Raw genomic sequence first — 14032 nt, 5'->3', positions numbered from 1 at the left:
AGTGGTCACTAATGGGTTGTCTAAATTATCAGAAATACATAAAAAAAAGAAAAAATCCAAAAAAAAATAATTACCCCAAAAGTAACATACATGGTAACTCGTAAGCTGGCACGAGGTGTTAAACCCGTGTGATAACGACTGTCGTTTTCTGGCCACGCGAGGATAAAGTAAGTTACATTCATAGTAGGGTGGGGGAAGATGGTACACCCTTTCATTGTAATTTCTTGGCCGATTTAGTAAATAGTAAACAAAAACATTTAAAGATTTATAAAAACCATATTCTTACAACTCCCATATACCATTATTAGTTGTTTAACGTGCTAAAAGTGTCCCATCTTGCCCCGCCCTACTATATTTTCATTTAACAGTAACGGAGACCATATAGAATTTATTGAAACAATAACACTTACACAGAACTTTATAACACATTGTCTTAATATCTTAATAAACATAACACAATATAACACATTATCTTTATGCACTGATGGGAATATAAACACTGCTTGGCACTGCGATTTCTCAATTATGGTTAACTTTTTAAATTTCGAAATTTTTTATCCAGAGTTTAGATACTAAATCAGCAGATCAGAAATTTTTTTGTCAAAATTCGAAAATATTTTCTCTCTTAAACTTAGACCAGGGATGGTACTCTCTGTTACCCAAAAACTAGTTGGTTGCGTAACTATTGTTTTTTTAGTCGCAGACTAAAATTTAGTCTGTGATTTTTCACGTTGAATCGACCGACTAATTTTCTGTGCATTACTTAGTACAGAAGTTAGTGGTCAAAATATACAAACTAAAATTTTAGTTGGGCGACTAAAAAAGCAAGATCGAAATTTAGGCCATGATTAGTTTCGTCGTTAGACAAGAATGAAATATCTGTTATGTTAGCTGCAAAAGCCTGCAATTGACCTGTGCAACATTTTACACTCCCTAACTGGAGCATATCGGGTATAATAAACAAAGTTATATAATTTTTGTAAAGTACAATATGTGGCTGAGGCTAAAACCACTCATACTTTTGTTCTTGCTTTTGCACGTACTCCGCTGAGCAGTCTGTAGAAGTTTAGGCAAATTTTAGATTTAGTCATATTTAAATTAAAGTAGATCGGCCAAAAATACATTAAACAGTAATCAGTCTACAATAAAGCAGTACTAATTGTTCCAACCTAGTGGTCACTAATCGGTTGTCCAAATTATAAGCCATACATAAAAAAAAAAAAAATAATCACTCACAAAGTAAAACACATGGTAACTCGTAAGCTGGCATGAGGTGTATGAAACAAAACACCCGTGTTAAAAGTTTGCCAATTCTTCTGTCTGACGCTGTGGCACAAAGTTAGCGCGTCTGCCTCTAACTTAGAGGTTATGTATTCAAGACTTGTTACAGCTACCATTGTGGGCGTATGTGTCCTTGGGCAAGACACTTAACGCAATTGCTTCAACCCCGGGGTGGAGAAATTATCAACCACGCATAAAAAATGTGTGATTGGTAAATAAGTTACATTCAACTATACTCAAGATGTTGTCAGCCACACAAACCTTCTGAAAGATTTAGATCTCCATATTTTTATAGTTTTGTCATCACTTGCCGACACAGCCATTGATGGATCACAGGGATTGACAGCAACACAGTTTACAACATCATCGTGAACTAACCGGCTAACGCACACACCGTAGTGGCGATCCCATATGTAACCACAGTTGTCCTCAGAACCACTAAAAATGACACAAAGTTTGTCATGTCCTGCAGCATAGCATGGATGAATAAATGTAATTTACTTTATCCTCGCGTGGCTGGGAAAGGACAGTTGTTAAACACGGGTGTTTTGTTTTTTAGACCTCGTGCCAGCTTACGAGTTATCAAGTATGTTGCTTTGTGGGTGATTATTTTTTTGGTATTTTATTTTTATGTGTGGCTGATAATTTGGACAACCCATTAGTGACCACTGGGTTGGAGCAATTGCTGTTAAGTGTCTTGCCCAAAGACGAATACGCCAAAAATGGTAGCAGAAGCATATTGGTTAGCACTTCTGCCACTAACCCAGAGATAATAGATTCAAGGCTCATCGCTGCTACCAGTGTGGGTGCATGTGCAAGACACGTAACGGCAATTGTTCCAACATAGTGGCCACTAATGGGTTGTCTAAATTGTCAGAAAAACAATCACCAACAAAGTAACATACATGGTAACACATAAGTTGGCACGAGGTTCAAAAATACAAAACACCTATATTTTTATTTCGAATATTGTTTGTCGAGAGGTTAAAACAAATAACATTCATTCAAGAAATTTTTTCAAACCTTGCAACATAAAGGTCATTACTGCTGAGATGAAGAAAGAAGACGTCACTTTTGGCATTGTGTCCGCTCAAGACACTGATCTATAATTAAAACGATTAGTCATTACAATCATGCACATTGTCATCGCGTATACCTTCGTCATAGTGATGAGATCATACACAAACATCTTAATATCGTTTGCAATTGGCGGTGGGTTGAATAAACTGATATCATCTTCCGTTAACCATTCTCGTACGTTAACATACAAATATCTGCACAAATTAGAAGCATTTTACAAAAACATTTCGAAATTTGAAAAGACAGTTTTATAAATCTATATTTATAGTTGTAGAATGTTGAAAATACAGTTTTATAATTCTTTAAATGTTCTTTTTTTCCTACCAAATAGGACGAGAAAATAGAATAAAAAGGTGACGCATCTTCTCCCACCCTACTTTAACTTTATACTGAAATAATATTTTATTTAGCAACGAAAATATCACCGATTACATGAAGACAACGTCATTCCAACACACTGTCCTTTTACTTCAATGATATGATCCCAATTATCCGTCTGTAAATCTGACCTAAATATAAATTTTATTGATCAACCTTTGCTGATTTTATTTTTAACCTATAAAAAAATATTCTAAAAATGTTTGTCATAATAATTTTTTTTAAATTGCAACTTTAATTTATTGTAGCAAGAAGGCCCTTAGCACGCCTGCCTCTAACCTGAGGCAATGGGTTCAAGGCTCTACACTGCTACCATTGTGGGTGTATGTGTCTTTGGGCAAGACACTTAACGGCGTTTGCTCCAACCCAGTGGTCTCTAATGGGTTGTCCAAATTATCAGCCACAAATAAAAAGAAATTAAAAAATATAACAAAAAAATCACCCACAAAGTAACATACATGGTAACATGAGGTGTATGAACACCCGTGTTCTAACGACTGTTTTTTTTATGTCCACGCGAGGATAAAACAAGTTACATTTGTTTATTTAATATAAAAAAAACGACAAAAATCACAAGTAGTATAGAATGAAACTGAAAATGTGTTGTATACTATACGCAATCTTCACCCCATAAATACCTGTTATATTCTTGTGCTGCAATCAATGACTTTAAATCTCTCTCATCAACATGGCCACATTCCTCTTCTTTCAAATATTTAATTCCTTGATAAAAAAAAAACTTTAAAATAAAAATTATGGTAACCTCACGACCTCCATAGGCCATTGTTAATTGTTCAAAACACGATCAGGGTGTTTTGATATTATATGCTAAAGGTGTCCCATCTTCCCCCACCCTACTATATAAATAAGAAATCCCAATTCATTTCTAACCTATTTGGTGTGGTATGCTCACATAATCTCCTGTGAAACCTATCAAGACTTTACAAACTTTTGGAAGGAATATCCTCACATGATCTTCCTCTGCACTCGTGGTTGACGCTGAACTAATAAGAAAAAAGATGCAAAGGTAAAGTGAACATAATGTATAGAAGGTTGGGGGAAGATGGGACACCTTTAACACATATTATATAAATATCCTGATCGTGTTTTAATCAATGAACAATGGCCTATTGGGGTACCTTGGATACGGTTTTATAATTTTTTAGATTGTTCTTTGTTTACTACCAAATGTGACAAGAAATTAGAATAAAAAGGTGTCCTATCTTTCCCCCACCCTAAAAAAAATATATATATAGTCTTTTTGCTCCACATTCCTACAATGTACAGTGTATTTTCCAAAAACAATATTTTAGCAGCTCATCTGGTATGAAAACATAATGTATTTCCGAAACGTCGGTAATACGCTACGTTATTTTTATACCAGATGAGCAGCTAAAATATTGCTTTTGGAAAATACACTACGTTTTTTTTATACGGAGGAAGATGGGACAACTTTTTAATTTAAGTTTCTAATAACACTTAGATTATGCCTGGTAGCAGAAGTAACAGAATACGGAAACACACTCGTTTTTTTATACCAAATGAGCAACGAAAAAATTATTTATGTAATACCCCGTAGCAGAAGTAACAGAATACAACACAAAAGTACCTTTCTTCTGTCCCAGACAAATATGATCTTTCCTGTCCACATACCGGACATAAAGTTTGATTTTGAAAGTGGCAAGTGTCCGAACTTTCCGGATAAATCTCATTGTTTCTCTCCGGCAAACTTTCGGTATCTGTTGATTGAATTCCGCACGACTTCAAAACGACTCCTATTTCTCCGTCAACGTATTTAACAGGTTTTGAACAGAAACTAAAACAAGTGGGCTCCTTGTTCCATGTCGTTCTTGGCAACTTAGTTTGTTCATTTTCGTTAGTCATGCATCGTTTCAAAGTCTGTTTACATCCATCGCACTGACCTGAATGAATGAATGTAACTTACTCTATCCTTACATGGCCGAAAAAAGACTGCCGTCATAACACAGGTGTTGTGCCAGCTTACAAGTTATAATGTATGTTACTTTGTAGGTGATTTTTTTTAAAAAGATTTTTTCTTTATGTTTATGTATGGCTGATAATTCGGACAACTCATTAGTGACCACTGAGTTGGAGCAATTGTCGTTAAATGTCTTGCCCAAGGACACATACGTCCACAATGGTAGCAACAACCAGACTTTAACCCATTACCTCTGGGTTACAGGCGGGCGCGCTAACAATTTTGCCCCGGCGCTTTTGACCTAATTATTTTAATCTTTAAGAAAAAGTATGATGAAAAAAGTTGAGCAAAAATACCGTATATTTTCCTCTCGTTGATATTTTTTAGATGTTGAAAATGCATGGCGTGTAGATGTTGTGATAAATCTACATCAGGTTCACTCCTCATAATCTACATATTATCATAACATTTTGTCAGTTTATCATAATTTGGAAGCTTTAAAATTTACGTATTTATTCTAGTAGGATGGGGGAAGACGAGAGACCTTTAGCACATAATATTCAAATATCTTGATCGTCTTTTAAACGATTAACACAGCAGTCTATGTGAGTTGTAAGGATCTGGTTTTATAATTTTTTTTTGTTTTTTTTGGTTTACTACAAAATGGGACGAGAAAATAAAATGAAAAGTTGTCCCATCCTCCCCCACTATGCTGTACATAACAGCGCAGGGATGAACAATACAGAATAATTAGGCATTCTAGGATATCCTAGAATTTATTTTTTGTTTTGAATTTTAATTCTTTTTTTCATTTTTAATACAATTCAATTTTTACCCACATATAAAAATATTAAAATATTTTAAGACATGACTGATGATGACATCATCGAATACTGAATCCCATAAACTCAATTAGATTCGAATACAAAAGAATTCGAATCTCACGGACCTGAAATTTTGTATTGTGCATCCCTAACAGTGCAATTTCTCATCAACTGTTTACGGTAATTTACCAAAGTCAAAAAGATGCAATTTTGTTAATAATATAATAACTTTTTAAAGATTAAAACTACAATAAAATTATTAAAGGGCAAAATTTTGTTTTCTGATTTTTTACCTTTCGTATGCATGATGTCAAATCTGCCACACGAATATAACTAACAGTTGCCCAATTATTGCATTTAAACAAGAATGCTCTAGACATTGTTGCCTTATGCAAGTTCTCAACTTCCTGCAAAAACTTGAATTTATAAAATAAAAAATTTACAAATTTTAAAAATATACAAAATTTAAAAATTTACAAAATTCACAAAATTTAAAAGTTAAAAATATTAACTAAATTCAAAAATTTTAAAATATTAAAAATTTAGGGTTGTTTTAAAGAATGCGAGCAGCACATTAAAACATAGATATATATATAAATATATACATATTTTATAAAAGATAAGTCCTACCAGAGTTTGTTTTTATCAAGAAGGAAATTCTAATCCAAGCAATTGCATAACATGTCATAACATAATTTTGTATTTATTTCCTTAAAAATGTGGTGAAGGCCATGTTATTACAAGACAGAAAAATACTTAGCAGCAACAAACCATTTATGTTTAATTATTATCAAGTTAAACTTTCATATAGAACCAAAAGTGTGCGTAAAGACACGATTTTTTACAAGTCTCATGTTACCTGACTTGACTTGTTAAGTACAACTTCACATAAACATTGCCTTGTGTAAGATAAAACATGGGCTCTGGCAGAAAGTATATGAGAATCATTAAGCCAGGTTCCCATCACATCATAGGGGAGAATACGAACTCGAGACTGAAAAAAAATTATTAAATATAGTAGGGTGGCAGAGATAGGACCATTAGCACATTATATCCAAATATCCTGATCGTGTTTTAAACATTTAACAACGATCTGTTGGGAGTCGTGAGAATTTGGTTTTATAATTCTTTGAATGTTTCTTGTCTGCTACTAAATGGGACAAGAAAATAGAATGAAAATGTGGACCATTTTCCCCTACCCTACTAGTCCGGCGCCGTGGCAAACTGGCTAGCGCGCCTGCCTCTAACGCAGAGGTAATGGGTTCAAGGCTCGTCCCTGCTACCATTGCGGGCGTATGTGTCCTTGGGCAAGACACTTAACGGCAATTGCTCAAACCCAGTGGTCACTAATGGGTTGTCCAAATTATTAGCCATACATAATAAAAAATGAAAAAAAAAACAAAAAATATTCACCCACGAAGTAACATATATGGTAACTCGTAAGCTGGCACGAGGTGTATTAACACCCGTGTTATAAGGACTGTCGTTTCCCGGCCACGCGAGGATAAAGTAAGTTACATACATACATACTATAACTTAAACATTTATTGATACTTTTTCCTACTAAAAGAAAATCACTTCTTACTAGTACTTATACATACTTGTATGGTGAATGAGCCGGCAAATATGTTGTAAACAACTATTTCTCCACCTTGCTCAGAACCTGTACATCTACCAGATACTAACAGTTGTGTATCACAAGGGCTGAACTGGGACAGTTGTGTATATTTCCATTGAAACAGTGAATTTTTAACACCAAGATATTCACTAAACACAGTCTCAAATGGCCAATCAGCATTGTAAACCTGTATTTTAAAAATAAAAATATGAGCAGTTTATTTTGCGACAATTTTTTTATTCTTTAAAATAATACAATACTTTAAAATTTCATATTTTGGACAAGTCATATTTTGGGACAAATTTTTTATATATATCGGGACAATTTTTTATATTTTTTTCATACAATACTATAAAATATAAGCAGTTATACTAGCGTTGTGGGCATATGTGACCTTGGGCAAGACACTTAATGGAAATTGCTCCAAACCAGTGGTCACTAATAGTAATGGGTTGTCCGTAGACTCCGTATTATCAGCCATACATAAAAACACACTGAGAAAGTAACATACAGGGTAACTCAAGCTGGCACAAGGTGTATAAAACAGAACAACCATGTTATAACTTATAACGACTGCCCCCCAGCGACGTAAGAATAAAGCAAGTTATGTAAAAAAATCCCCCTAAAATAATCACCCACGAAGTTGGTCACTCGTAAGCTGGCACGAGGTGTATAAAACAGAATAATAGAACATCCATGGTATAACAACTGCTGTATTCCAGCCACGCAAAAATAAACAAGCTACATTCATCTATTCATCACCTTGATGTAGGCATCTTTTGAACATGTAGAAAACATCATCCCATTATTAGCGAACGCCACATGTAAAACCTCATCCGTGTGTTCTTCAATCTTTTCCAACTCAGCACTCGGAACTCGATCGATCAATCTTTCATATTCTTCCTTCCAAGATATCGCACCTTTATAAATAGAAAATATCTGTAAACCAGTCTGAAGAGTACGGTGCACCCGGGATTTTGTATTTTAGAAGGTGCACAAACGATTTTTGTTTTAGATTTTTGGTTATGCACGCTATAGTTTATCCTACACATACCAATTAATTAAACAATGAACGCAATCTGTAATAAACTAGGTAGAATTTGCCAAGGTGGCTTGGAAATTTAGAGGCTTTGCATTCGGATTTTAATGATAACATTCTTGCATGTGTAAAATGACTGTCTTGCACACGAGAGATCTTTTTAAGAACTACTACTGTCTATTCTGCAAACTGGTCTGTAGGACAATTAACACTACTGTCTGTGAGTTGTCTTTAGGCCATCATCAATACCAATTTGTTATTTAATTATCCTTTTTCTATAATTGATTAACATCAAATGCAGCACTACACCATAAGCCTCGTTTCTTTTCCACAACTTTAACATTTACTAAAACTACAAGGGTAAAAATGGTGTCTTTTTATTTCTATTTTGAAAAAAGGATTTTCTCTTTTAAAATGGCAGTAAAACAAACAAAAGTACAGGCTTAACTTTTTAGCGTAAATGAAAAGAGTTATCTTGTATACCTGAGTTTAAACTAACATGGCCATGAAGTTTAAAATCGGTTGCAAACCTTCGTTTCCACAGTAGTTCCTGATCAGCAACCAATTTCCAACGACGGCAAGTTTGACCTTTTTAACAGAAATACTTTTAGTTGAACACATTATATGAATGTAACTTACTTTATCCTAGCGTGGCTGGAAAACGACAGACATTATAACACGGATGTTCATACACCTCGTGCCAGCTTACGAGTTACCATGTTTGATTTTTTGTAGGTAATTATTTTTTTTTTTTTATGTATGGCTGATAATTTAGACAACCAATTAGTGACCACTGGGTTGGAGCAATTTCCGTTAAGTGTCTTGCCCAATGACACATACACCAACATTAGTAGCAACGACGAGGCCTGAACCCATTACCTCATGGTAACTTGTAAGCTGGCACAAGGTGTTAACCCATGTGATAACAACTGCTGTTTCCCTGCCAAGCGAGAATAAAGCAAGTTACATTTATAATATATTGGAGAGTATTGTGAGTTAGTAAAAAATTCCTGCCCAGCCTTAGCCTAGCGCTGAGTAACAGTATACTTAAATTTGTCATAAATGTAACAGCATGCAAAAAATAACTTAAAGTTTAAGTCTTAAACAAATGAATTTACCTAATCTTAAAAGATGTTTACAGTCTACGTACTGAAATATTTTTAACAACAGTTCTTCTGGCAAAAGTTCCCAAGAGTTAAATCCATCATGATCTAATATTTGTTGTTCTGTCATGGTTTACATTTTATTTTTAACACTGTAAATGAGGTATATATATAAAATGAATAAATTTGTTTAAAAAATTGAAATATATAATTGCTATATTGTATTATACTCATAGTCATAACAGACTTTTTTAATACACCAATACCAGTGTGCATTCAGTCATAAGTGCATATAATATGGCAATTTTAAATCAGCAATAGCATTAGTATAAATAATTATAGAAATACAGCACATGGATTTTTATAATTCACTTGTGAATAAAACTTATAGCGTCACGTCACAAGATTGAAATGTATATCTCAATGCTAGGGAGCAATTCTCCCCCTACGTTGTCTGCTTACCGTTAACGTTACAACCAATCTTTAACCCGTTTAACCACTAACCTCTAGGCTACCCCCTAACCCCTATGACCACTAGTCCCTTAATAATAACGGCACTAGTGAAGAGTCTCCGCCCACCTTATTTGCTAACCACTAACCCCAATAACCACTAACCCCTCTATTATAACCACTAACCCGTAACCCCCTAACCATCAACACAACACCTAACCACTAACACTTTCCACCAGCCTATTCTGCTACGTACCGGAAGATTCTTCATTAGTGCCTAATTACCGACCACGTAACACATTCCACTAGCCTAAATCGTACCGAAGCAATAGGAGGATGCAATGAACAAGAGTCGATGGCTTGGCAATGAACCAAAGTAAACAAAGCAAGAGAGAACAAGAGAGCTAAGGTCTAATGAATGAGCACGTACTATTATAAAAAAAAGACGAAAATACATTTTTAGCGTTCTCTTACGAGGATAGAAGTAATATCGATCTGATATATTTATATAAACAGATTGTTAAGTTTTAACAATCAAAAACGGAAATTGTCACTCTGTATACTGCATACTACGTATATCTATATACCAATATGTTTGCATAATTGCTAAAGTAGGCAGAGAAGCCTAAAAATATTAACCAAGTCCAGAACAACCCATAGTTAACACTGACTTTATTCAACGGATTTTGTTTTAATTAAAATCACAAATCAAAACAAAAACGAAGGTACAAATATAAAGCACATTTTTTATGCACAGAAACAGCAGTAGGCAGCTTACCAAATCAAAATAAATATGTTTAAACATTTTGTACAATTAACACAGTAAATCAGGTAGGGGCATTTTTATACAAATATACTTCTAACGTTCTTCTAAATTTCCTTGGATCTTTTTTAAATTCATTCGCAGCTTCTAAGTTAAGAGGATCATCAAAATCAGCTAAATCCTACATAAACATACACACAGCTTAGAAGAACTAACTTTGCAAAGTGTTAATGATGGGAAATATACAATCTAATACAGTATGCAAAATTGTATATAGTAAGGTGGGGGGGAGATGGAACACTTTTTCAATCCATTTTCCCCTTTCATTTGTTGGTAAACAAAGGATATTTAAAGAATTTTAAAACCGTCTTCCAAAGACTCGCAAAGACTGTTGTTAATTGCTTAAAACACAATCAGGATATTTGGATATTATGTGCAAAATGTATCCCGTCTTCCACTACCACTACGGTACTATATATTTGCTTTAGCAGAAAAATTGGTAGGGAAAGTTAAAAGTTTAGACCTTTCTGAATTAGTTTGCAATACCTGAATACAGATTTAAATAAATCAAGTTTTTAAGCCAAATTTTATAAGATTGTCAAATGTCAGAATAAAAGTTGTCTGACAAACAACCTTTTTAAATTAAATAAATACACAACATACCGTAAATAAAGAACCAAGACCCCAGATCAAATCCTAAATAATATAAGAAATTATGATGATGGTAATCAATGAATTCACATATATTTATTTATAACAAAAGTAGGTATTTATTAGGCAAAAATCAGAAGCTAAATGTTAAAACTATACTTTTAAATCATATTTATTTCCAAATTATCAAAAACAATACCAACCATATTATATATAAATATTTAAACAAATATTCTATAACCTAAAACAGGACTTTCCTAGACTCGGGGACTGCAAAGATCCCAAAGTTTTTGTACACCCTTGTATTATACCATTAACCGTGAAGACTTAAAAGTCACAGAAAATTTAGATGCCCCATTCTAGAGTATACTCTTTACATGATAAAATATATTAAATAATTACATAACTAAATGGCCATTACTTTGACTGATCTTGTTGGCGCCCACCCCGAACCGTCCAACGAATGTTCTCTTAATATACTCAAGCAAACTTCACCTTTCAAGCTAATGTTTGGATGCCAAACAGATGTTGTGCATTTTACAACTGGTGGCTAAATGTAGAATCAGATTTAAAAAAAAAAAAAAAAAAAGAATTATTTCGACACAGAATGTGTATTGTAAAAATCTGTTTCTGTTCCCAATCGGGCCAATCACAAAACACTTGTAACTGTAAAAAAATATTTGGACACCGAACTTATATTATTCTATATATCTGTTCACAATTACAAAACACCTGTAACTGAACTGAATAGGAAAATATAATAAAAAAAGAAAAACATAAGCTAAAAAAAAGAAAAAATATAAGCTAAAAAAAACAGATAACAATTAAAATTGTGTTGATAACTGAATAATCAACCAAGGATAGTAACATCTGAAATGATTTAACTTGATGGTCAACCAGTTACCAGGCATTGAGTCATACAACAATTAACCTAAAAGCCATAAAACCAGGTCTATAGTTCTGATCTATAAGACTTAAGTCCCACGCAGACTGTCAAAGGATAACAATTTGAAAATCCCCAAAACTTATCTCAGTTATCTGACTGTATTTTAATGACGAAAGTCAGAACACAAGGCATAAACTAAGCACTAAAGATAGTAGTGTGCATTGGGCTTAAAGAGTCGTAACAACACAATACAGATGTTTTTCGTATAAATGAGACATTTGACTTACTTTCATGTTGTATTCTTCTGGTATTGAAACATTAAACTTGAAACATCCATCTTTCCACATCCCATCCTCAGGAGTCACAGAAACCTAATTATAAATATGAATGAATGTAACTTACTTTATCCTCGCGTGGCCGGAAAACGACAGTTGTTATCACACGGGTTTAACACCTTGTGCAAGCTTACGAGTTACCATGTATGTTACTTTGTGGGTGATTATTTTATTTGGATTTTTTTATTTATTTTATATTTTTATGTATGGCTGATAATTTGGACAACCCATTAGAGACCACTGGGTTGGAGCAATTGTCGTTAAGTGTCTTGCCCAAGGACACACACGCTCACAATGGTAGCAGCGACGAGCCTTGAACCCATTACCTAATGGTTACAGGCAGGCGCACTAACCACTACACCGGAAATAACATAGGATTTGTTTACAAAACAAAACTGTTAATGGAAAACATATATTTATCTTATTCTACGTAAAAATGTAAGTGAGGTCCTGCAGTGTGGCACGCAGTTTTGGGATTTATGCAAGGATTGGCCCATTATTCTAACACCCAAGGTGCTACCGCATAGACCTTATCGGATTTTGGATCCCAGGTAGCGACGTCAAGCCTTAAACTCGTATCCTACAACAGTCTACATTTTCTTAGTGTTTTGCTCCTATAATGTTAACTTACTGTAAAATGATGAAGAATATTTGGATCAGGAAACTTGATTTGACAAGTTGAGTTGTTGTACGACCCAATGTCAGAAAGTTCTGTAATGTGAAATAGCTTAAATAAAACACAATCAGTATGAATTGATGATTCTGTAAATAATAGCAGCTCAGGGTTAATAAAAGCAAGTGGCAACAACAATTGGTGAAATTTCAACAAAAGTCAAAAACCTAAAAAAGTTTTTTTTCTATTTTAACAACAGTTTCAACAAAAGTCAAAAAGTGGCACAGTTAAAATTAAAAATTATGACAGAGCTAGATTTAATTTAGTTATGTAGGCCATTTATAAAGTCGTATTTTTAAACTAATACGTTTTATGCGTATTCCTTTGCAAAAGAACACTTACGTTTCTATAGGAAGTTTAACTTAATAATAATTAAACATAAATGGCTCGTTCCTCTTCTAGGTGTAGCGACCACTTTTATTTCATGTTTTAACAACTGTCGTTTTGTTGCTATATCCTGTCTTTTCGTTTAAAATATTTTTTAACTTTGCTACGGTAATCGAAGAGACAAATAAAGTTATTATATTATAAAATATATATATATATTATTATTAATATACACATTTCAATGTTTCACAAGTTATAGCCATACATTTGATAGTAAACCAACTACACTTTTTGGAGCATATTAATAACAATAATAACTATTTATTTGTCTCTTTGATTACGGTAACAAAAATTTAGAAATTTTTTAAACAAAAAGACAGGATATAGCGACAAAACAACAGTTGTTAAAACATGCTTACAGTTAAAAACATTATTACATTTAATTAAAAGATAATAAGCGCGGTCCCTACACCTCGCATAGTTAAACTTCATGCATATTAAAGACAATACAAACCTTTTACGAGCAGATGATCTCGGATACGAGAAGAGGTTGTTTTTGTTGAGCTTGTTGCATTTGTCTGTCCCTTTCCCTTTTCTTGGGATTCCTTTAATTTCTTTGACAATGTTATCATTTACAATTCTTATGGAATGCAATCCCATTCACATAAAGATCCTTGTACCTGTA

At 33.6% G+C, this 14032-nt stretch overlaps 2 protein-coding genes and 1 long non-coding RNA gene across 5 annotated transcripts in view; 1 reads left to right on the top strand and 2 right to left on the bottom strand.

Annotated features, from left to right (window-relative positions):
- LOC149731445 (uncharacterized) overlaps positions 1-220 on the top strand; it is an 81640-nt gene extending 81420 nt beyond the window's left edge. The window contains exon 2 of the long non-coding RNA XR_016385705.1: positions 116-220. This is a non-coding gene — a long non-coding RNA (uncharacterized LOC149731445). The remainder of the gene's footprint in view (positions 1-115) is intronic.
- A 154-nt stretch (positions 221-374) lies between these two features.
- LOC149731444 (F-box/WD repeat-containing protein 5-like) lies at positions 375-10107 on the bottom strand. Of its 3 annotated transcripts, none has more exons than XM_089884845.1 (16): positions 9969-10107; positions 9278-9385; positions 8643-8747; positions 7883-8040; positions 7104-7307; positions 6362-6496; positions 5796-5909; positions 5035-5128; positions 4349-4661; positions 3631-3743; positions 3378-3462; positions 2787-2870; positions 2438-2555; positions 2305-2384; positions 1543-1719; positions 375-1056 (listed from the first exon to the last, which is right to left on the bottom strand). In XM_089884845.1, the coding sequence occupies exons 4-16, from the start codon at positions 7919-7921 to the stop codon at positions 1014-1016; spliced, it is 1599 nt and encodes a 532-aa protein (XP_089740971.1). In that variant the 5' UTR covers positions 7922-8040; positions 8643-8747; positions 9278-9385; positions 9969-10107; the 3' UTR covers positions 375-1013. The 3 variants fall into 3 exon arrangements, with proteins under 3 accessions (XP_089740971.1, XP_089740968.1, XP_089740969.1); XM_089884842.1 differs by having other exon boundaries at positions 9278-9414; positions 9969-10087; XM_089884843.1 differs by lacking the exon at positions 2787-2870 and having other exon boundaries at positions 9278-9414; positions 9969-10090.
- A 260-nt stretch (positions 10108-10367) lies between these two features.
- Positions 10368-14023, bottom strand: LOC149731443 (NEDD8-conjugating enzyme UBE2F-like). Its single transcript, XM_089884856.1, has 6 exons — positions 13862-14023; positions 12979-13058; positions 12300-12383; positions 11548-11676; positions 11139-11171; positions 10368-10656 (listed from the first exon to the last, which is right to left on the bottom strand). The coding sequence occupies exons 1-6, from the start codon at positions 13977-13979 to the stop codon at positions 10540-10542; spliced, it is 561 nt and encodes a 186-aa protein (XP_089740982.1). The 5' UTR covers positions 13980-14023; the 3' UTR covers positions 10368-10539.
- Positions 14024-14032: the final 9 nt, after the last annotated feature.

Source organism: Ciona robusta, chromosome 9 (assembly GCF_009617815.1).
Source record: "Ciona robusta chromosome 9, ASM961781v2".
NCBI classification, from domain to species: domain Eukaryota; kingdom Metazoa; phylum Chordata; class Ascidiacea; order Phlebobranchia; family Cionidae; genus Ciona; species Ciona robusta.
This window is presented reverse-complemented; position numbering and strand designations above follow the sequence as displayed.